At 37.1% G+C, this 22,639-nt stretch overlaps 1 protein-coding gene across 2 annotated transcripts in view; it reads left to right on the top strand.

Moving 5' to 3' along the window:
• SYCP1 (synaptonemal complex protein 1) overlaps nt 1-22,639 on the top strand; it is a 148,437-nt gene that overhangs the window by 17,454 nt on the left and 108,344 nt on the right. For both annotated transcript variants that reach the window (XM_047783074.1, XM_047783076.1), the window contains 4 exons: nt 1,965-2,023; nt 3,342-3,411; nt 4,018-4,091; nt 11,348-11,456. In XM_047783074.1, the coding sequence (XP_047639030.1) occupies nt 1,965-2,023; nt 3,342-3,411; nt 4,018-4,091; nt 11,348-11,456 (312 nt within the window). The remainder of the gene's footprint in view (nt 1-1,964; nt 2,024-3,341; nt 3,412-4,017; nt 4,092-11,347; nt 11,457-22,639) is intronic.

Genomic DNA, 22,639 nt, shown 5'->3' with positions numbered 1-22,639 from the left:
TCTTAAAATGTTAAAAAATCTTTTTTTTTTTTGTCTTTTTGCCTTTTCTGGGGCCACTCAAGTATGCTGGTTCTCTGTGCTTTATGCAGCCATGCTCAGTTGCCCAGGGTGTTGGAACAAGGGAAATTGAGAAGCTGTTTAAGACCCCATATGTCTACATATGTTTACAGGCATTTTTTTTCTCAAGTTTTGTCATTTTCTTAGAGTTCTATTGAAAAAAAAAAAAAAAAAAACAGTCTCACTGCTCTTGGTTTGCCCAAACTATCTGGGATTTCTATGGTTCCTATTCCTGAGGCTTAGCTTGGTAAGTATAGAGGGCTGTAGAACCCCTTCTTAATAAATACCTGCCATTACCTCAGCTTCCTCTTTTAAAGGCCTCTTCCCTACAAAGTAGTAAATATTTCTTAGGTCTAGAGAATGGGAAACTTTGTTCTGACTTGTGTATCTTGAAAATTTATTACTTATTCATGTCCTGACTTTTCTCTAACTCCAACACCGGGCTTTTGAAACTCAAAAGACTTTTTTTTTTAAAAATTTTGGTTGAATAATCTCTTTTTTAAGACAATGAATCCAGCAAGATCTGGTTGGCCAAATTAGGGCAAAATAATTGTGTGTGTGTGTGTGTGTGTGTATGTTTATGTGAGAGAGAGAAAGAAAAAGAAAGAGGGGAAGGAGAGGAGAGAGAAAAGGAAGGGAAGAGGAAAGGAGGAAGAAAGGAGTGAGATGGGGGTAAGGAGATAGATATCAAGAAAACCAAAAATGTAGGTTTCTATTATTACAATATTATATCATTATATTAGAATACTCTGCTACCAAAATCCCTTCTCTGTGCTACCTTTTTGCAACTTGCTCCTGACAACTCTTAAGTACATCTATAGCAATTTATTTTCTTTTTTTGTCGTTTTATTTATTTGCTTTTCAGAAAGTACTTGCCTATTGGAAGAATGGTGAGGTTATTTTGGAAGTACTGGTGGTGGTGGTTATGGGAAGATTGGATGTGTTGGCAATTCTTTGGCACAAAGAGTTTCTGAGGAATAGAGAAGGTTTGTTGCTAAATGTGTTTAGTAGTGAATAGATGGAGAAGGTGGAACTACCTTTGTTTTGAAACACTGATTTGTTTGGTCTCTACTTCCTTAATTTTTCAATCTCATTAATATTCATAATATTCAAATAAAAGTGATTTAGCTCATATTCCATTTGTTCTCTCCAGACTTAATTTTGAGGGGTTTAGGATACTTGTATTCTTCTAGAGTCAGTTCATGTACCCTCTTTTTAGTTATTTGGCATTGACATTTGAGTCTATCATAGCTGCCATTCTCTTGTTTTGCAGTTTGTTACCAAGAATCTGGGAATTAGTACTCTCCTTTAGCTGAACATGGTTTCTGTGGTGTTTGGCCTCACTTGGAGAAATGATGAAGGGGCAGCCACATTTTCTTTTACTGCCTTGTGACTCACAGGGCTACCTACCAACACTAAGTTCTGCTGACTTTACTCAAGGTTTGAGGACAGCTAGAGGGAATCATTGCTCAGGCAAACAAACAAGCAAACAAACAAAAAAACCTTAAAAAGGAGTTCCCGTCGTGGCGCAGTGGTTAACGGATCCGACTATGAACCATGAGGTTGCGGGTTCGATCCCTGCCCTTGCTCAGTGGGTTAAGCATCTGGTGATGCCGTGAGCTGTGGTGTAGGTTGCAGACGTGGCTCGGATCCCGCGTTGCTGTGGCTCTGGCGTAGGCTGGCGGCTACAGCTCCGATTGGACCCCTAGCCTGGGAACCTCCATATGCCGCGGGAGCGGCCCAAAGAAATAGCAAAAAGACAAAAAAAAAAAAAGTCTCAAAAGATATACTAGAGCCCTTTAATAGCACAGATTTTTAAATATTTTGGGTTCACCTGAGATATTTGAGTATTATCTTGTTGGAATTATAATTGTTTAAAAATTTAATTTTGAAATATTTTACAATAGATGAATATGAACGGGAAGAAACTAGGCAAGTTTATGTGGACCTAAATAGTAACATTGAGGTAAGTAGTAGTAAAAATCTGAATATTTTCAGTAGAGACATTTCTAACAAATTAATAGCTACAAAGATAGGGATTATTGTTCTTGCTCAAGGGATTATTATTTATCTTTTGATATATGATTATATTCAATAAAATTCTCAAGGTTCTATAAGCATTAATGTTTTATTTTTTAGTAGTTTTTGAATTGACATTTTAGTGACACCAGTTAATTTATGAGATATTAACTCTTTGTCAGAGACTAGCGCATTGTGACAGATAACCATTAATTTGAAAAACATACCAAGTATTAATCTGCCTGGTTCCTATTTACCTTTTTTATCCTATCCCCTATCATTCTCCACTTTGCTTCTTACTATAGTTGTTCTTTTTTTTTTTTTTTTTTTGGCTGAAGCGTGCAGTGACTTAGTATGCTATCTCAGTTCTTACACCAGGGATAGAACCTGGGCCGCAGCAGTGAAAGAGCTGAGTCCTAACTACTGCACCACCAGGGAACTCCTCAGTTCCTTTCCTTTTTGTTTCTCAAACTTGCTAAGTTCTTTCTAGCCTTGCTTCTTTGAATTTGTTTCTTCTATCTAAAACATTTGTGTTCAAGATCTTAGGCAAACTCGTCAGCTTTATTCTGCTTTTTATTACTCTTTACTATTTTACCTAAAATATCTTTTTATTCAGTTAGCCTCTGTCTCTTCACCTTGTCTAAACTTTTCTGAAGAGCACTTAAAAAATACATGACATTTATTGATACTCATGTGTGTATGTGTTTTCTTTCTTACACCGAACTATAAGTTAGTTCCAGTAGGGTAAAGACTATGTCTTATATCCTAGGTGTCTAAAAGAGTGCCTGGCACATAATAGGCACTCAGTAAGTATTTTTTAATGCATAAAAGAATTCATCCAATTTTACAAATCAGTATTTGTTGAATGTACTCATGCTTCCAGATAATGGAAGTATGATTTGGACTCTTATGAGAAGAGACAGCACAGAAGTTACACTTTAGTGAAGACAGAAGTAAACAAAAATCAATGTAAAATTGTAGACTTTGATATGGGCTTTTAAAGTAAATGACTAGAGTACCAACATTTTTTTTTTTCCTATTTGTTTATGTGCCTTCAGTACCTTTAAGTATCTGGGAAGTTACCGTAATAGACACTCTTAATACATTTAGTAAATTGTTTAATTATTAAAAATTCAAGGGTTTTTATTATTCAGAGTTGTGCAGTTTAAATTTAATGATCACATGATGCAAATTTATTTTTATTGTTTGAAGAAAGCTATTTAAAAAGTCTTAAGTATGATTCTTAAAAATTAAATGTATTTCAGAAAATGATAATAGCTTTTGAGGAACTTCGTGTGCAAGCTGAGAATTCCAGACTGGAAATGCATTTTAAGTGTACGAATTTTTATTTTTTATATTACTCTTCTGATGTTTGTGTTTTTATTAAATACTGTTAATGCTTTCAAACCTTAAGCTTTTTGCCAAAACTATTGAAAATTTTTATATTGTATATAGTTTTATAAGCCCTTCTAAATCTTGTGGAATGTGGCAGAGAACTAGTGTATGTTAAAAATACTCTTGGTTTCAAAAGCTACATTTTCCCTGAAATTGAATTATGGTTTGTATTTAAGTTTTTAGAAGTGTGGTTTCATCTTATTTTTACATTCCTTGTCTTGGTCAAGCAGTATGTTAAAGTAATATATATTTAAAATCTCTTATTTCATATTAGTGTTATAAAGAAGAAACTTAGATATGGCTATTAAAGAATTATGGAATTTTCTCAAGATATTGTACCTGTATATTATTTGAATTTATTATTTTACTAAACAGAAAGCAGCAGCAAGAAAATTGCAGTTTTAGCTTGTTAGAAACTTTTAGGGTTTAATATCTAGGTAAATAAGGAGGTGAAGTAAAATATTAGAAACTTAAAGTTTTATTTGTTATATAATTATATTGATATTAAAGTATAATTGTTTTCTTTTAATTTTTTTCTTTTTAAAGTAAAGGAAGATTACGAAAAAATCCAACACCTAGAAGAGGAATACAAGAAAGAAGTAAATGACAAGGAAAAACAGGTGTTTTTAAAAAATCAACTCTCTATAATCTTTTTTTTTGGCTACCCCGTGGCACCTGGAGTTCTTGGGCCAGGGGTCAGATATGAGCTATGTTCCCTAACCCCTTGTGCTGGGATGGGGATGGAACCTGCATCCCAGCACTCCCAAGATGCTGCTGATCCTGTTGTGCCACAGTGGGAACTCCTCTCTGTATTCTTTCTTCCTTTATTTTTTAATTTTTAAAATTTTTTAATTTTTAAATTTTTTATTACTCAAATGAATTTATCACATCTGTAGTTGTATAATGATCATAACAATCTGATTTTACAAGATTTCCATCCCACAGCCCAGGCACATCCCCCCACCCCCCAAATCTGTATTCTTTATATTTACTAATTTATAATATACTTAAAATTTTAAGAGAAATTTGTATTTGTTGCTTGCACAATAAATTCCTGGGAGATTTTAACATTTTATTTATCTAAATATATTTTCCATTTGCCTTAATTTCCATTGACTCAAATGTGCATGCACTGAACGCTAGCCCTTTTTAAAAATCAGTGAATCTGAAGTTCCCGTTGTGGCTCAATGGTAAGGAACCTGACTAGGATCCAAGAGGATTTGGGTTCAATCCCTGGCCCTGCTCAGTGACTTAAGGATTGGTCTTGCCGTGAGCTGTGGAGTAGGTCCCAGAGGTGTGGTGTAGGTCATAGACACAGCTCGGATCCCGTATTGCTGTGACTGTGGTGTAGGCCAGCAGCTGCAGCTCCGATTTGACCCCTACCTGGGAACTTCCATATGCCACAGGTACAGCCCTAAAAAGCCAAAGAAAAAAAATATTTAGATGAATATTAGAACATTACTGCAAATATATAGTTTTGTGAGAACTTTTATTCAGACAAAAAGCTCATAAAATGTTAAAGTGATCATTGACCGCTCGAACCATGTTTTGCAGTTTATTTTGAGATATACGATTCATGAAACCAATGAATGGGAAGTAAAACTTTCTTTTGCTTTTTTCTATTAATGTCACATAGTGAGAGACTTGAAAATGGTGAATGTGTTCTTTTACTTTCTTTCACAAGAATGTTGGTTTCAGATGATTATTATGCCAAATTTATCAATTTCAAGTCTTTTGAATCCAAAATGGAAAGAGAAGTATAGAAAGGAGTCCTCTCTCATTTCCCTCTATTTTTTCAGAGGTGGTTTTTTTTTTTTTTTTTTTTTTTGGTCTTTGAGGCTTGCTTCTGTGCTATGTGGAAGTTCCCAGGCTGGGGGTCAAATTGGAGCTGCAGCTGCCCTACACAATAGTCACAGCAATGCAGGATCCAGGCCTCGTCTGCGACCTACCACAGCTCATTGCAATGCCGGATCCTCAACCCACTGAGTGAGGCCAGCGATTGAACCTGCATCCTCATGGATACTAGTCAGATTCGTTTCTGCTGAGCCACAATAGGAACTCTTTTTTTCATCTGACTTGCCACAGATACCTTGTGGCAAGGTATTTACTTAAACAGTAATGACAAAGGATATTTACTTAAACAGTAATGACAAATGTTAATTGAAAGTACAGAGAAGATTCTTAGAATTTTCTTTAAGTTCTGGTTAAATGATGGAATTCTGATTGATGTGTTATACTTAGATCTTTTGAAAGACTTAATTTTTTTTCTGTATTTTTAAACCAAGTTTCTGAAAGAAGAATGTCTTTTTAAAAGTTAAAATGTGCTTACACAAAAATAAAGTGCTAAGAACCTTATTGGAGTCCTGGGTACCTAAGCAGAGCTTACACATTTTGGGGATTCCTTGTAAATTGATGGTGTGGCTGGGGACTCCTTTTTTTTTTTTTTTTTTTTTTTCCTTTGTCTCTTTCTAGGGCTGCACCCATGGCATATGGAGGTTCCCAGGCTAGGGGTCTAATTGGAACTGTAGCCACTGGCCTATGTCATAGCCACAGCAGCACGGGATCCAAGCTGCGTCTGCAACCTACATTATAGCTCATGGCAACAATGGATCCTTAACCCACTGAGCGAGGCCAGGGATCGAACCTGCAACCTCATGGTTCCTAGTCAGATTCGTTAACCACTGAGCCACGACGACAACTTTTTTTTTTTTTTTTGTCTTTGGGGACTCTTAAATGTTATTATTTGTAAGACTTATTTTTCCTACTGGGGATATAAACTTTGCTGATTACATTTTTTTGTTTATTTTTTTTATTTTCCCACTGTACAGCAAGGGGATCAAGTTATCCTTACATGTATACATTACATTTACATTTTTTTCCCCACCCTTTGTTCTGTTGCAACATGAGTATTTAGACAAAGTTCTCAATGCTACTCAGCAGGATCTCCTTGTAAATCTCTTCTAAGTTGTGTCTGATAAGCCCAAGCTCCTGATCCCTCCCACTCCCTCCCCCTCCCATCAGGCAGCCACAAGTCTCTTCTCCAAGTCCATGATTTTCTTTTCTGAGGAGATGTTCATTTGTGCTGGATATTAGATTCCAGTTATAAGTGATATCATATGGTATTTGTCTTTGTCTTTCTGGCTCATTTCACTCAGTATGAGATTCTCTAGTTCCATCCATGTTGCTGCAGATGGCATTATGTCATTCTTTTTTATGGCTGAGTAGTATTCCATTGTATATGTATGTATATATATATATATGTATATGTATATATATATGTATATGTATATGTATATATACATATACCACATCTTCCGAATCCAATCCTCTGTCGATGGACATTTGGGTTGTTTCCATGTCCTGGCTATTGTGAATAGTGCTGCAATGAACATGTGGGTGCATGTGTCTTTTTTAAGTAGAGTTTTGTCTGGATATATGCCCAAGAGTGGGATTGTTGGGTCATATGGAAGTTCTATGGATAGATTTCTAAGGTATCTCCAGACTGTTCTCCATAGTGGCTGTACCAGTTTACATTCCCACCAACAGTGGAGGAGGGTTCCCTTTTCTCCACAGCCCCTCCAGCACTTGTTATTTCTGGATTTATTAATGATGGCCATTCTGACTGGTGTGAGGTGGTATCTCATGGTAGTTTTGATTTGCATTTCTCTTATAATCAGTGATGTTGAGCATTTTTTCATGTGTTTGTTGGCCATCTGTATATCTTCTTTGGAGAACAGTCTATTCAGGTCTTTTGCCCATTTTTCCATTGATTGATTGGTTTTTTTGCTGTTGGGTTGTATAAGTTGTTTATATATTCTAGAGATTAAGCCCTTGTCAGTTGCATCATTTGAAACTGTTTTCTCCCATTCTGCAAGTTGTCTTTTTGTTTTCTTTTGGGTTTCCTTTGCTGTGCAAAAGCTTTTCAGTTTGATGAGGTCCCATGGGTTTATTTTTGCTCTAATTTCGATTGCTTTGGGAGACCGACCTGAGAAAATATTCATGATGTTGATGTCAGAGAGTGTTTTGCCTCTGTTTTCTTCTAGGAGTTTGATGGTGTCCTGTCGTATATTTAAGTCTTTCAGCCATTTTGAGTTTATTTGTGTGCATGGTGTGAGGGTGTGTTCTAGTTTCATTGCTTTGCATGCAGCTGCCCAGGTTTCCCAGCAATGCTTGCTGAATAGACTTTCTTTTTCCCATTTGATGTTCTTGCCTCCCTTGTCAAAGATGAATTGACCATAGGTGTCAGGGTTTATTTCCGGGTTCTCTATTCTGTTCCATTGGTCTGTCTGTCTGTTTTGATACCAGTACCACACTGTTTTGATGACTGTGGCTTTGTAGTATTTCTTGAAGTCTGGGAGAGTTATGCCTCCTGCTTGGTTTTTGTTTCTCAGGATTGCTTTGGCGATTCTGGGTCTTTTGTTGTTCCATATAAATGTTTGGATTGTTTGTTCTAGTTCTGTGAAACATGTCCTGGGTAATTTGCTAGGGATTGCAATGAATCTGTAGATTGCTTTGGGTAGTATGGCCATTTTTACAATATTGATTTTTCCAATCCAGGAACATGGACTATCTTTCCATTTCTTTACATCTTCTTTGATTTCTTTGATTAAAGTTTTATAGTTCTCGGCATATAGGTCCTTTACCTCCTTGGTCAGGTGTATTCCGAGGTATTTGATTTTGTGAGGTGCAATTTTAAAAGGTATTATATCTTTGTATTCCTTTTCTAATATTTCATTGCTGGTATACAGAAATGCAACTGACTTCTGAATGTTAATCTTATATCCTGCTACTTTGCTGAATTTATTAATCAGTTCAAGGAGTTTTGGGGTTGAGTCCTTAGGGTTTTCTATGTATAGTATCATGTCATCTGCATACAGTGACAGTTTTATCTCTTCTCTTCCTATATGGATGCCTTTTATTTCTTTGGTTTGTCTAATTGCTGTGGCTAGGACTTCCAAAACTATGTTGAAGAGCAGTGGTGAGAGTGGGCATCCCTGTCTTGTTCCAGATTTGAGTGAGAAGGCTTTCAGTTTTTCCCCATTGAGTATTATATTTGCTGTGGGTTTCTCATAAATGGCCTTGATTATATTCAGGAATGTTCCCTCTATACCCACTTTGGCGAGGGTCTTGATCATGAATGGATGTTGGACTTTGTCAAATGTTTTTCTGCGTCTATTGAGATGATCATATGATTTTTGACTTTTTTTTTTTTTTTGTTAATGGGGTTTATGATGCTGATTGATTTGCGTATGTTGAACCATCCTTGTGAACCTGGGATGAACCCAACCTGGTCATGGTGTATAATTTTTTTGGTATGTTGTTGGATTCGGTTGGCTAAGATTTTGTTGAGAATTTTTGCATCTATATTCATCAATGATATTGGCCGATAGTTTTCTTTTTTGGTGGTATCTCTGTCTGGTTTTGGAATGAGGGTGATGGTGGCATCATAGAATGTCTTTGGGAATATTCCTTCTTCTTCAACCTTTTGAAAGAGTTTAAGGAGGATGGGCACCAATTCCTCTTTATATGTTTGATAGAATTCGCCTGTGAAGCCATCTGGTTCTGGACTTTTATTTGTAGGGAGTGTTTTTATGACATCTACAATTTCATTTCTAGTGATCGGTCTGTTCAGTTGGTCTGTTTCTTCTTGATTCGGTTTTGGCAGGCTGTAAGATTCTAGAAAATTGTCCATTTCTTCCAGATTGTCAAACTTTTGCCGTATAGTTGTTCATAGTCTGATTGCATTTTTGGGTTAAGTTGGACAGCCTGTCTCATCATTCCATATGCTGACTTCTCAGTTATATCCTTTTCCTGTGCCTGGAATGGTTTTAGACCCATCTTTTCCTGTGCCTAGAATATCCAGGTTTAGAATTTTTTGGGGGGCCACATCTGTGGCATATGGAAGTTCCCAGGCTAAGGGTTGAATCAGAGGTGCTCCTCCCAGCCGCAGCCACAGCCACAGCAATGCCAGATCCGAGCTGCATCTGTTACCTACACTGCAGCTCATGACAACACTGATCCTTAACCCACTGAGTGAGGCCAGGCATTGAATTAAATATAGGCTTACACCGAATGCTAGCCCTCTTTAAAAATCATTGAATCCTGAGAAATACTAGTCGGGTTCCTTACTGCTGAGTCACAATGGGAACTCCTAGAGATTCTTTTTTTTTTTCAATTTAACCATGCCAGTGTCTCTTAAAAAGATGGAGTAAGTCAGTCCTCTGATTACATTGGCATTCTGGGAGTAGAGTCTAGGAAATGAGGGTTAGGGGGCCTAAGAGCTCTTACTAATCTTTACAGACTTCTAAGCACAGTCTCACTTTCCTGTTTAATACCTATTTGGCACTTCTAATTATTGAAACATTCTGGGTCTCTTTAGAGTTGAGTTATCTTGCTTCTCATTTGTAACCTATCCTGTGTAGACTCTTAGTTTTGCTTTTCTTTCTTTTTTTTCTAATTTTAGTGTTGCCCCTGTGGCATATGGAAGTTCCCTGTCTAGGGGTCGAATCCGAGCTGCAGCTGCTGGCTTATGCCACAGCCACAGAAATGACAGGTCTGAGCTGCACCTGAGACATATACCACAGCTTGTGGCAATGCAGGATCCTTAACCTACTGAGTGGGGCCAGGGATCAAGCCCGTGTCCTTCATGAATAGCAGTCAAGTTTGTTATCGCTGAGCCACAACAGGAACTACTTGACCTTACTTTTTTAAGTCTTTTTTAAGTCTTTTTCCTTCCTTCCTTCCTTCCTTCCTTCCTTCCTTCCTTCCTTCCTTCCTTCCTTCCTTCCTTCCTTCCTTCCTTCCCTCCCCTCTCCTTCCCTCTTCTCTCTTTCCCTCCCTCCCTTCCTCCATTCTTCTCTCTCTCTCTCTTTTTTTGGGGTGGGGTGGGGCTGTACCTGTGGCATACAGAAGTTCCTGGGCTAAGGATCAAACCTGCACCACAGTTGCAGCCTGCACCACAGGTGCACCAATGCTGGATCCTTAACCTGCTGTGCCACAGGGGAACTTCCTATAATTCATTTTCTGTTCCTTCTAACTGCTTTTCTTTTTTACACACTGTGGTTTGGATTATAGAAGTCTCATAGTGTCATGGAAGATAAAGTCCATCTTTGTTGTCTTCCTGGTTATTTTTTGGGTAATTTGTAGATTAAAATAGGGTGGAGAGGTCTTTCTGCCATCTTGAATCTGCAAGTCTTTAGCCTATCTTTGTAAGTTTATCTTTCACCTTTTCTTTATGTGTTCTCTATATGTTAGCCATCTGAATATTTTCAGCTCTCTGAATGAAGCATGATCTCTTGATTCTTTGTGTTTTTTTAGTGAGTCTAGAATGCTCATTTCCCCCCAGCTTAGCCTGATTAATTTGTACTTGTCTATCAAGATTCGATTCAGTCTCTGAGAAGGATTAATTTATGATTACATCCCCCAAGATTGATTTAGGTTTTCCTTTCCTGATTCCTATAACATTTTTCTCCTATCACTAATAATATTCAAGTATAGTTGTTTGTCTCCTAGTCTAGACTTTTGAGTTTCTTGAAGGTGAGTTCCATCATCTCTATATTCAATGCTTATCATGGTTTTTGGAACAGACTAGGTGCTCAGTAATATTTATAGAATGAATGATACAGTAGATTTCAATATATAATCTTCTAAATTATAACTTAAAATGCATACTGTAATATTGGATATATCACATTAATTTGTTTATTCCTTCATTCAATAAATAATTATTGTGCAAGCAAGTACTAAATGCTAGGCACAGCCAGCTGAAAAGTGTCTAGGTAAGTACATAAAATATGATCATGTACAGTGATAAATGGTAATGTGTCCTATTTAATTTTTCATATCTATAATGTATTATTGAAATGTTTCATTTTAGGTATCACTGCTGTTGATCCAAAATACTGAGCAAGAAAATAAAGTGAAAGATTTGACATTTCTGCTAGAGGAGTCCAGAAATAAAGTTAACCAACTAGAAGAAAAGACAAGTAAGAATTTAAATTAGAAAATATAAGAGTGTCTTGTGTACTCCTCATGTTTTAAATTTTAGCTTTCTTTATAGTTTTGCTATAATGCTTTCTAATGTTTTAATTCTCAACCTATGTTGGACCAGTTGGAGAAGAGCATAATAGAGTCACCAAGGAAGCTTTTTTTTTTTTTTTTTTTTGTCTTTTCTAGGGCCGCTCCTGTGGCATATGGAGGTTCCCAGGCTAGGGGTTTAATCGGAGCTGTAGTCATTGGCCTACGCCAGAGCCACAGCAACGCAGGATCTGAGCCGTGTCTGCAACCTACGCCACAGTTCACGGCAATGCGGGATCCTTAACCCACTGAGCAAGGCCAGGGATCGAACCTGCAACCTCATGGTTCCTAGTCGGATTCGTTAACCACTGCGCCACCATGGGAACTCCGCCAAGGAAGCTTTTTTAAAGTATTATGTGCTCCCCTTTTCTCTTTCCATACACTCACCCTCCTCTAAGTTTCAATAAGGTGCATGAAAGTAGGAATCTTTGTCTCTTTTATATTTTTGATATATTTCAAGTGCCTAAAACAGTACCTGGCATATATTAGGCACTCAAATATTTTATAAATAAATGAATACTCTGGGAGCACTAGCGTGGGAATTATTAATTATTCTTGGAGCAAGGCATTTGGAAAGGCATCCAGGAAAAATTGTTGAACTAGGCCTTAGATGATTAAGGGTCACTAGATAGTGAATTGGAGGAAGGAGTGTAGGCAGAAGAAGTGTCTTGTGCAAGTCAAGGAACTGTGAAAATTAGGGTATATTTTAAACAGTGATTGGAGTGTATCTATCTTAAAGAACTTGGGTATATGAGACTGGAAAAAAGTATTTAGATCAGATTATGAGGATCTTTAGTGTCATGTTATGTTTAGACTACCTTATTAGTGAGTATTTTTCAAACCCATTCAAGTATTAAGGCATTTGAAAGGCATAAGACACTTTGTGAAATACTGTATCAGGTTCAGAATATCATAGAGATCTTGTGTCATTTTTCACTTTTCTCTTAAAAACATTCTTTCTTCTTTACAAATAATTATCTAGTTCTTGCTAACCTATGGGTGCTCATTTCACTTTACTGTCATGTAGATATTCTGTCTCCAGATATCCACAAATTTTTTAACTTTCCTGAGATATTATGTTCTTCATATGTCACCATCATGCTTTTGGCTACTTCTACCCAAAATGAACCTCCTATCTCCTCTCCAAAACCATTGGTTAAGTTCTAGGGAACTCCTTACTGTTGAGAATGGCTTAAGCATTACTTGTGTGTCTCCTGTGACCATGAGTGTCTTGAGGGCAGGGGCTGTGTACAAATATCTTTGTAACTCTAGCGCTCAGCATGTTGCTATGTATATGTAATAGGTGTTCAATAGGTTTTAAGATGAACAAATGAATATTTGATCTTATTATATAAGGTGGAAACAACTTACTGTTAATAAATAACTAATACTACTTGATTCTGCAGAATTATAACCACTGAAATTTATTCATATAAGTTACTTTTTGTTGTTTCCCAGATATATGTCTCTTCCATCTGTTTATCTCTTTGTTTCAACTTACAGATCTTCTATTGACCTGTTACTTAACCTTGCCTTACGCTGTGTCTAATTTGCGTTTAAACACATATACTCAATTCTTAATTAACGTCAATCATATTTTCTCCTTTTAAATTTCCATTTTATTGTTTTTCTTAAGATTCCAATTCTTGGGTTAAATTCTCCTTTTAAAAATGGTATTTCATATTTTTAAATAAATTAATCATTGATATTTTAGAGCTATTCTCTTATTACTTTAATATCTGGCTCACCTGTTGGTCTGTTTCTTTTTTTATTTTATTTTATTTTATTTTATTTTTTTTTGTCTTTTTGCTATTTCTTTGGGCCGCTCCTGCGGCATATGGAGGTTCCCAGGCTAGGGGTCAAAGCGGAGCTGTAGCCACTGGCCTACGCCAGAGCCACAGCAACTCGGGATCTCAGCCACGTCTGCAACCTACACCACAGCTCACGGCAACGCCGGATCGTTAACCCACTGAGCAAGGGCAGGGACCGAACCCGCAACCTCATGGTTCCTAGTCGGATTCGTTAACCACTGCGCCACGACAGGAACTCCTGTTTCTTTTTTAAAAAAAATGTGATAAAATACATAAAACATAAGAAATTTACCATCTTAATCATTTTAAAGTGTAAAATTCAGTGGCATTGATACATTCATATTGTTATGCAGTCATCACCAGTATCTATCTCCAGAACTCTGTTCGCCTTAAGCAGTAACTCCCCATTCTCTCATCCCCCTAGCCCGTGATATCCACCATTCTACTTTGTATTTCTTTTAATCTTACTTTTTAGTGATTTGTCCTTATCCTTTGGTGTCCAGTAATTTTTTGATTGAATTCTATACATTGTTATGAGAAAAGTTAGAGGTTCCAGATGATGTCCTTTTTTTTTGCTAGGGAGAAATTGGGAGTCTGGTAGGCTGATTATTGTAATCCAGTTAAGAAGCTGAGCTGAATGAAGGAAAATAAACAAGTTTATGAGGTTTTTCAAGTCTCTTATTTTGTTTCTCCAGCTCTTTGAGACCCATAAGTTTATGCTTTTTTTTTTTTTTTAAATCCCCTGGCAGTGGTCCTGTTAGGACCAAGCCAGCATTTAGGCCTTTTACTCATGCCTAGACTGGCAGATGTCCACTGTACTTTGTCATTTCACTTCTCAGGAGTTCTCTCTTGGGAAGCTTTCTGTTTTGATTTGTTTCTGGCTTTTCTAGTTATTTTTAGCAGGAGAGATTTGTCCATTGCATACTACTTCATTCTCCTTGAAACTATCCATATAAATTAATCATGATTAGCTAATTTTTCTTTTTCTTTCTTTTGTCTTTTTAGGACTGAATCAGCGGCATATGGAGTTCTCAGGCTAGGGGTTGAATCGAAGCTGTAGCTGCCAGCCTATGCCATAGACATGGCAAAGCAGGATCTGAGCTGCATCTGCGACCTACACCACAGCTCATGGCAATGCCAGATCCTTAACCCACTGAGCGAGGCCAAGGATCAAACCCCCGTCCTCATGGATGCCAGTCGGGTTCTTTAACCACTGAGCCACGATGGGAACGCCTCTTTTTCTTTTTAGTATTTTCTTATCTAATATTTGTCACTTGCCAATAGTTGCTGCTTGCTAAAGAGTATCAGTGATCAGAGATTTAAGAAAAAATTTGAGGAGAAAATTTTGGCTATTTTCTCTGTGTTATTAAAAGTACTGAACTTTCAAATAGGATTCTGTTTGGAGGCAGTTTGGTTTTTTTTCATGAGGCCATGTATTAATCATCTTTGATTAAAACCCCATTACTTTTCTCATTCTCATATCAGTGTTGGCTTTTCTCCCTGTCTTAACTTTCTGTTGTTCCTCTCCTTTTCAAACGGTATCTTGGAAACTCTTCTCTTTGTATGTAGCATATAAAATTTCTTTTTTCACCAACCTATTAATGCAAGTTTTCTTTACCTTCTGGCTTTAGTAAATTTGAGATCGCTGCTTCCTCTCCTCTCCGTTTGAATGGAGGCTGCACATCGTCCTACATTCCATGTATAATGGAATTGGAAGGCAGTGGAAACTTTCTTTTGGACCTGTATTGCCACTTTCAAACCATTACTCATTCATTAATCAATTCAGCTTTTATTAATCTCCTTTCTGTTTTATGTGAGACACAAATCTAGTTACTAGGAGTGCATTTTTTTTTTTCTTTTTGCCATTTCTTGGGCTGCTTCTGCGGCATATGGAGGTTCCCAGGCTAGGGGTCGAGTCAGAGCTGTAGCCACCAGCCTATGCCAGAGCCACAACAACGCAGTATCCAAGACACATCTTTGACCTATACCACGGCTCATGGCAACGCCAGATCCTTAACCCACAGAGCAAGGTCAGGGATCAAACCTGCAACCTCATGGTTCCTAGTCGGATTTGTTAACCACTGAGCCATGACGGGAACTCCAGGAATGCAGTTGTTTATTATTGAATCCCTGTTTTCTGGAAGAGAATTACTGCCTTTTTCTAATATATCAAGGAGTTTTATAATGAATGAAAATTGACTTATCAAATGCCTTTTTTGTATATATTGAGATTGTCATATGATTTTTTCCTTTAATATTAATTACTTTCCAGTGTTATACACTTGTTTTTAAAATTGAATTTTATTAGAGTATAGTTGATGTACAATGTTGAATTAGTTTCAGATGTACACAAATCCAATGTTATTATCTAATGTTAAACATAATTTTATAACATTAACTTTCTATTCCTGGTTATAAATCTACTTTTACTATTATTTTTATATATTGTTTTATTCAGTTTTACATATAGTTTAAGATTATTTTTAAGGAGTTCCTGTCATGGCACAGTGGTTAACGAATCCGACTAGGAACCATGAGGTTGCAGGTTTGATCCCTGGCCTTGCTCAGTGGGTTAAGGATCTGGCGTTGCCGTGAGCTGTGGTGTAGGTCGCAGCTGTGGCTTGGATCCTGCGTTGTTGTGGCTCTGGCGTAGGCCAGTGGCTACAGCTCCAACTCAATCCCTAGCCTGGGAACCTCCATATGCCATGGGAAGTGACCCTAGAAAAGGAAAAAAGAAAAAAAAATTAAAAAAAAGAGTATTTTTAAGACTTTTTTGGCATCCATGTTCATAAATTTGATTGGTTTGTCATTTTTCTTTCTCATACTTTTTTTTTTTCTTTGTCTTTTTAGGGCTGCACATGCAGCATATGGAAGTTATCAGGCTAGGGCTGAATTGGAGCTGTAGCTGCTGGCCTATTCCAAACCCAAAGCCACAGTAACAGGACATTCAAGCTGCTTCTGTGACCGTAACACAGTTCACAGCAATGCCAAATCCTTAACCCACTGAGAGAGACCAGGGATCAAACCCACATCCTCATGCATACTAGTTGGGTTCGTTACTACTGCTCCACCATGGGAACTCCACTCATACTTTCTTTACCAGATTTTTTTTTTCATTTTTGGACTCCCCATGGCATATGGAGTTCCTGGAGGCCAGAGATCAGATCTGAGTTGTAATTGTGACCTAAGCTGCAGCTGCAGCAATGTTGGTTCCCTAACCCACTGTTCTGGGCCAGGGATTGAACCTGTGTCCTAATGCTCCTAAGACACTGCCTTTCTCATTGCACCACAGTGGAAATGCCCAGATTTTAATATTAAGTACCTCCTAACCTAAAAATTAGTATGGCAGTGTTTTCTCATTTTGTATATTCTGGAAGAGGTTAAGTATGATTTAGATTATTTTTTCCCTGAATGTTTAGTAGAATTTACTAGTTAGGTAATTTGTTCTAGATTTTTTATTATTATTTACTAATTTTAGGGGGAGTGATTTTTAAATTTCTTTCTTTCTCTTTTTTTAGGGCTGCACCCACGGCATAAGGGTGTTCCCAGGCTAGGGGTTGAATTGGAGCTGCAGCTGCCGTCCTATGCCACAGCCACAGCATTGGCAGATCCGAGTCATGTCTGTTGCACTGCAGCTCTTGGCAATGCCGGATCCTTAACCCACTGAGTGGGGCCAGGGATTGAATCCTCATCCTCATGGATACATTTGGGTTCATTACCACTAAGCCACAGTAAGAATTCCATTTTTAAATTTCTGATTTCATGCCTCTAATAGTTTGGAAATATACAGGTTTTTTTTTTTTTATATCTTCTGGAATCAGTTTTGTTCCATTAGTTTTTTCCTAGGGGTTTTATTTTTAAATTTTAAAATTTTTTTGTCTTTTGTCTTTTTAAGGCCGTACCCACAGCATATGGAGGTTCCCAGGCTAAGGGTCTAAATGAAGCTACAGCTGCTGGCTTACACCACAGCCACAGCAATGTGGAATCTTTAACCCACTGAGCAAGGCCAGGAATTGAACCTACAAGCTCATGGTTTCTAGTTAGATTCATTTCTGCTGAGCCATGATGGGTACTCCGTTTTTTTTTTCTAGGGGTTTTAACTTTTCTTATAATTTTTCTAAATTTTTTTGCATAAATTTGTTTTTAGTTTCTCTTTAGTCTTTTTAAATATTGGCTTTGTGATCTTTTCTGGTATATATTTGATTTCTATTTCATTAACTTTGTAATCTTATCATATTTCCTTCTACCTACCTTGTGTTTATTTTTCTAACTTCAGATAAATTTTTAGCTTATTTTATACTTGTTTTAATATATGCATTTAAATCTGTAATATTTTCTCTAAATACTGCATTAGCTGTATCTCACACTTTTAATATATATTATTTTAATTATCAATGAGTTAAAACTATTTTCTTTTCTTTTCTTTTTTGTCTTTTTGTCTTTTCTAGGGTTACACCCACAGCGTATGGAGGTTCCCAGGCTAGGGGTCTATTTGGAGCTGTAGCTGCCGGCCTATGCCAGAGCCACAGCAACGCCAGATCCGAGCAGCGTCTGTGACCTATACCACAGCTCACGGCAATGCTGGATCCTTAACCCACTGAGTGAGGCCAGGAATAGAACTCACAACCTCATGGTTCCTAGTTGGATTCATTTCTGCTGAGCCATGATGGGAACTCCAAAAGTATTTTCTTATTTCCTTTGGGATTTCTTCTTTGACCATTAGGTTATTTGGAAATGTACTTGTTTTTCAAACATATGGTGATTTTCTATTTGTTAGCAAAAGTAGATTTATAGCTTAATTGCATTGCATTTTCTAATGTTATTGACTGGAATATTCCAAAAATATCTACTAGATGAAGTTTGTTAATCATTTGTTCAAATTCTTTGAGTTCTTATTAATTTTAAAAAATCTAATTCTCAATGAATTTAAAAAAATATTAGAATCTTTTATTGATGGTCTTTAAATTCTTGTATTTCAATCGGTTTGTGTTATTAGGTGCATAGAGATTTAAAAATATTGTCCCTGGTTAGTTGTATCTTTTATCACTATGAAATGATTCTACTTAGTAATGCTATTTGTCATAAAGTTTTTTTTCTGATATTATAACTACATGTTTTATTTCTGACTATAATTCTGAGATGAATATACAGGAGTGCAATTGATGGGTTATATGGTAATTGCATGTTTAGTTTCAAAAGGTATTGTCAGACTGTTTCCAGGTTGGCTGTATGTAACATTTTATATTTCTACCACATATTTTAGGATCTTCCAGTTTTTCTTTCTGTTACAGATTTCTAGTTTAATTCTATTGTGGTCTGAGAGCAGACCTTGTAGGATTTCTATTCTTTTAAATTTGTTATGGTATGTTTTATGGCCCAGAATGTGGTCCATCTTGGTAAATTTTACCTATGAGCTGGAGAAGAATGTTTATTCTGCTGTTGTTGGATCAAGTAGTCTGTAGATGCCTACTGTGTCTAGTAGTTTCATGGTGATGTTGAGTTTATGTTCTTTCTAATTTTCTTTCTTTTCTTTTTTTTTTTTGTCTTTTGTCTTTTGTCTTTTAAGGCCGCACCATGGCATATAGAGGTTCTGAGACTAGGGGTGGAATCAGAGCTGTAGCCACCTGTGACCTAGGCCACAGCCATAGCAATGCTAGATCTGAGCTTACACTGCAGCCTGCGGCAATGCCAAGATCCTTTAACCCACTGAGTGAGGCCAGGGATCGAACCCGCATCCTCATAGATACTAGTCAGGTTCTTAACCAACTGAGCCACAATGGGAAATCCCAGCTTTCTTTTGATTAGTGTTAGCATGGTTTATCTTCCTCCATCCATTTTCTTTTAATCTACATGTTGTTTGTATCCAAAGTAGATTTCTTGTAAATGTACTTGAGTCTTGTTTTCTTCATCCACTCTATCTCTGTCTTTTGATTGTTCTATCTAGACCATTGATGATTAAAGGAATTATTGATAGAGTTGGATAAATATCTACCATATTGTTACTCTTTCTGTTTGTTTCTGTTGTTCTTTTGTTCTTCCTTTTATAGTTTTAATTGCTCTATTTGTTTCTCTTGTTCTTTTTTCCTGCCTTTTGTAGTTTTATTGGAGCCTTTTTTTTTTTAGGATGGCCACACCCATGGCATATGAAAGTTCCTGGGCCAGGAATTGAATCCAAGCTGCAGCTGCAGCAACACTGGATTCTTTAACCCACTGTGATGGTCTGGGGATCCAACCTTTGCCTCCACAGCCACCGGAGTCACTGCAGTTGGATTCTTACCCACTGTGCCACAATGGGAACTCCACACAACTCCTTAATTGAACATTTTACGTGATTTTGTTTTTCTAGTTTCTTAACGTATAGTTACACTTCTTTTTTTTTCACTTTTTAAAAAGCGGTTGCCCTAGATTTTGTGTTATACACTTGCAGCTAATCTAAGTCTACTTTCAGTTATCACAATATCAAAATGATCTCATTTCCTCCCTCCTTTTCCTTGTATCATTTCTGTCATTCATTTTTTCTTATATATAAGCATACACACACAGCAGATTCTTAAGCATATGTAAATGAATATATTGTTGCTGTTTTATTTCAAACAATCTTAAATTAAGAAAAATAAAAGTTTCTTTTCTTTTTTCTTTTTTTTTTAGGGCTGCACCTGCAGCATATGGAAATTCCCAGGCTAAGGGTCGAATTGAAGCTGCAGCTACCATCCTACATGACAGCCACAGCAATACGAGATCCAAGCTGTGTCTGCTACCTACACCACAGCTCCTAGCAATGCTGCATCCTTAACCCAGTGAGTGAGGCCAGGGATGGAACCTGCATCATTTCAGAGGCTATGTTGGGTTCTTAACTCACTGAACCACAATAGGAACTCTAAGAAAAATAAAAGTTTTTATTCTGTTTTACTTATTCCTTTTTCTGTGCTTTTCCCTTTTTAATTTTTAATTTTTTTTTTGTCTTTTTAGGGCCACACCCATGGCATATAGAGGTTCCCAGGCTAGAGGTCGAATCAGAACTGTAGCCACTGGCCTATACCACAGCCATAGCCACATGTGTGACCTACACCACAGCTTACAGCAACATTGGATTTTTAACCCACTGAGCACGGCCAGGGATTGAACCTGCATCCTCATGGATGCTAGTTAGATTTGTTTCTGCTGAGCCATGACAGGAAATCCTTCCTTTTTTAATGTAGAATCAAATTTTCTGCCTATATTATTTTGCTCTCCCTAAAATTTCTTTCCTGGCAGATATGTGGAAATAAATTTCCTGGATTGTTGTTTGTTTGAAAAAGGCTGTATTTCTCCTTTACCTTTAAAGGAAGGATAATTTTGCAGAATTCTAAGTTGTGACTCTTTTCTCTCAATTTCCTGAGAAAAATTGAAATTTGAATTTCTACTTACATTTCACTCTATTCTCTTCTTGCTTGCACAGTTGCTATAGAAAAGTTAGATGTCAATCTTATCCAGGAAGGTGTTTTTTACCTTTAGCTTCTTTCAGGATTTTTTTTCTTTATTTTTGATTTTCTGTAGTTTGTGTATGACTGTCTAGATATATTTGTTTTTCACATTTTTCCTGCTTATTTAGTGTTCTCGTCCTGGATCTGTGGTTTGTTGTGTGACACTGATTTGGAGGAGATTCTCAGTCATCATTGTTTCAAATATTTCTTCTGTTCTTTTCTCTCTTCTCTTTCTGATATTTCCATTATGGATATGTTACGTCTTTTGTAGTTGTCTTTTGGATAGTCTATTTTGTTTTTGTTTTTTTAAATCCTGTTTCTCTTTGCCTTTTAGTTTTGTAGGTTTCTATTGATTTATCCTTAGGCTCAGAGATTCTTTCTTCAGCAATTCCCAGTCTACTAATAAACATATCAAAGGCTTTCTTCATTTCTTTCTTTCTTTTTTTGTCTTTATATCTAGGGCCCTATCCATAGCATATGGAGGTTCCCAGGCTAGGGGTCTAATTAATAGGGGCTGTAGCAGCCAGCCTACTCAGCAGCCACAGCAACTCGGGATCCAAGCTGCATCTGCCGCCTATGTCACAACTCACGGCAACACTGGATCCTTAACTCCCTGAGTGAGGCCAGGGATCGAACCTGCAACCTTATGCTTCCTAGTCAGATTCGTTAACTACTGAGCCACGATGAGAACTCCTGGCATTCTTTATGTCTGTTACACTGTTTTTGACCTTTAACATTTCTTTTGGGTTATTTCTTAGGATTTCCATCTCTCTGCTTATATTGCCCATCTGTTTTTGCATGGTGTCCTCTTAATCTATTAGGGCTGTTGTCATATTCATCATAGTTGTCTTAAATTCTCCGTCTGATAATTCCAACATCTCTGATGTGTGTGATTTTCATTTTTAAACTATCTCTCCAAAGTGTATTTTTGCCTTTTAGTATATTTTGTAGTTTTTTTCCTGATAGCTGGACCTACTGGGTAAAAGTAGCTTCTGTAAGTCGGGCTTTAGCGATTTGGTAAAGTGTTGGGGGAGGGAAAGCATCCAATAGTTCTCTGATTAGGTCTCATTTTTTTAGTGAGTCTGTGCCTCTACACTGTTAACATCAAAAATGTTGTTTGGTCCTCTCCCCTTTCCCCACTTTTCCTTTTTTGGTGGAACATGATGGCTAGAGTGGCCTAGAATTGACTTTTCTCTTCTCCCACATGGAAGGCTGAAGGTTGCTGGAGTTGGGTATTTCACTTCCTCCAGGACAGTTAGGCTCTGACAAAACCCTGCAGATTAGGCTCTGGTAAAATAGTTTATCTTGACAGTAGAACTTAAGAAGACCAGAGTATTCTGCTATATTTCAAAATGATTCCTTCTCTCATCCTTGCTTAAAGAGGATTTTTCTCCAATATTTATTGTCAGAATTCTCCACTCTTGAGCCTTCAGCAATTTGTATGTTACAATTTTGGCTAGTCTACCATAGCATTGGTTCTCATGGAGGTGTCAGCTTGTGAATTTCTGCTCTGGTGAGTTGTGATTCTCTGTATTTTCTTGTCAGTCTTTCCGATTTTGAGGGTAGCTATCCTATGACCTCATTTCTCTTATGGATCTAGGAAGAGTTACTGATTTTTAGTTTGCTAAGACTTTTTTTACCTGTTAGGGTGAGTGGCAACCTCTAAGCTCCTTAAGTGAAACTGGGAAGTGTGTTAATTTTTTCACAGTCTTTTCTATCTGTTGTTTGGATTGGCTAATTTCTGTTGTCATTATTTTCTAGTACATTGATTCTTTCCTCTGATCCCATCATTTTTCCTTTAAATCCATGCACTGAGGT

Source organism: Phacochoerus africanus, chromosome 6 (genome assembly GCF_016906955.1).
Source record: "Phacochoerus africanus isolate WHEZ1 chromosome 6, ROS_Pafr_v1, whole genome shotgun sequence".
NCBI lineage: Eukaryota > Metazoa > Chordata > Mammalia > Artiodactyla > Suidae > Phacochoerus > Phacochoerus africanus.
This window is presented reverse-complemented; position numbering and strand designations above follow the sequence as displayed.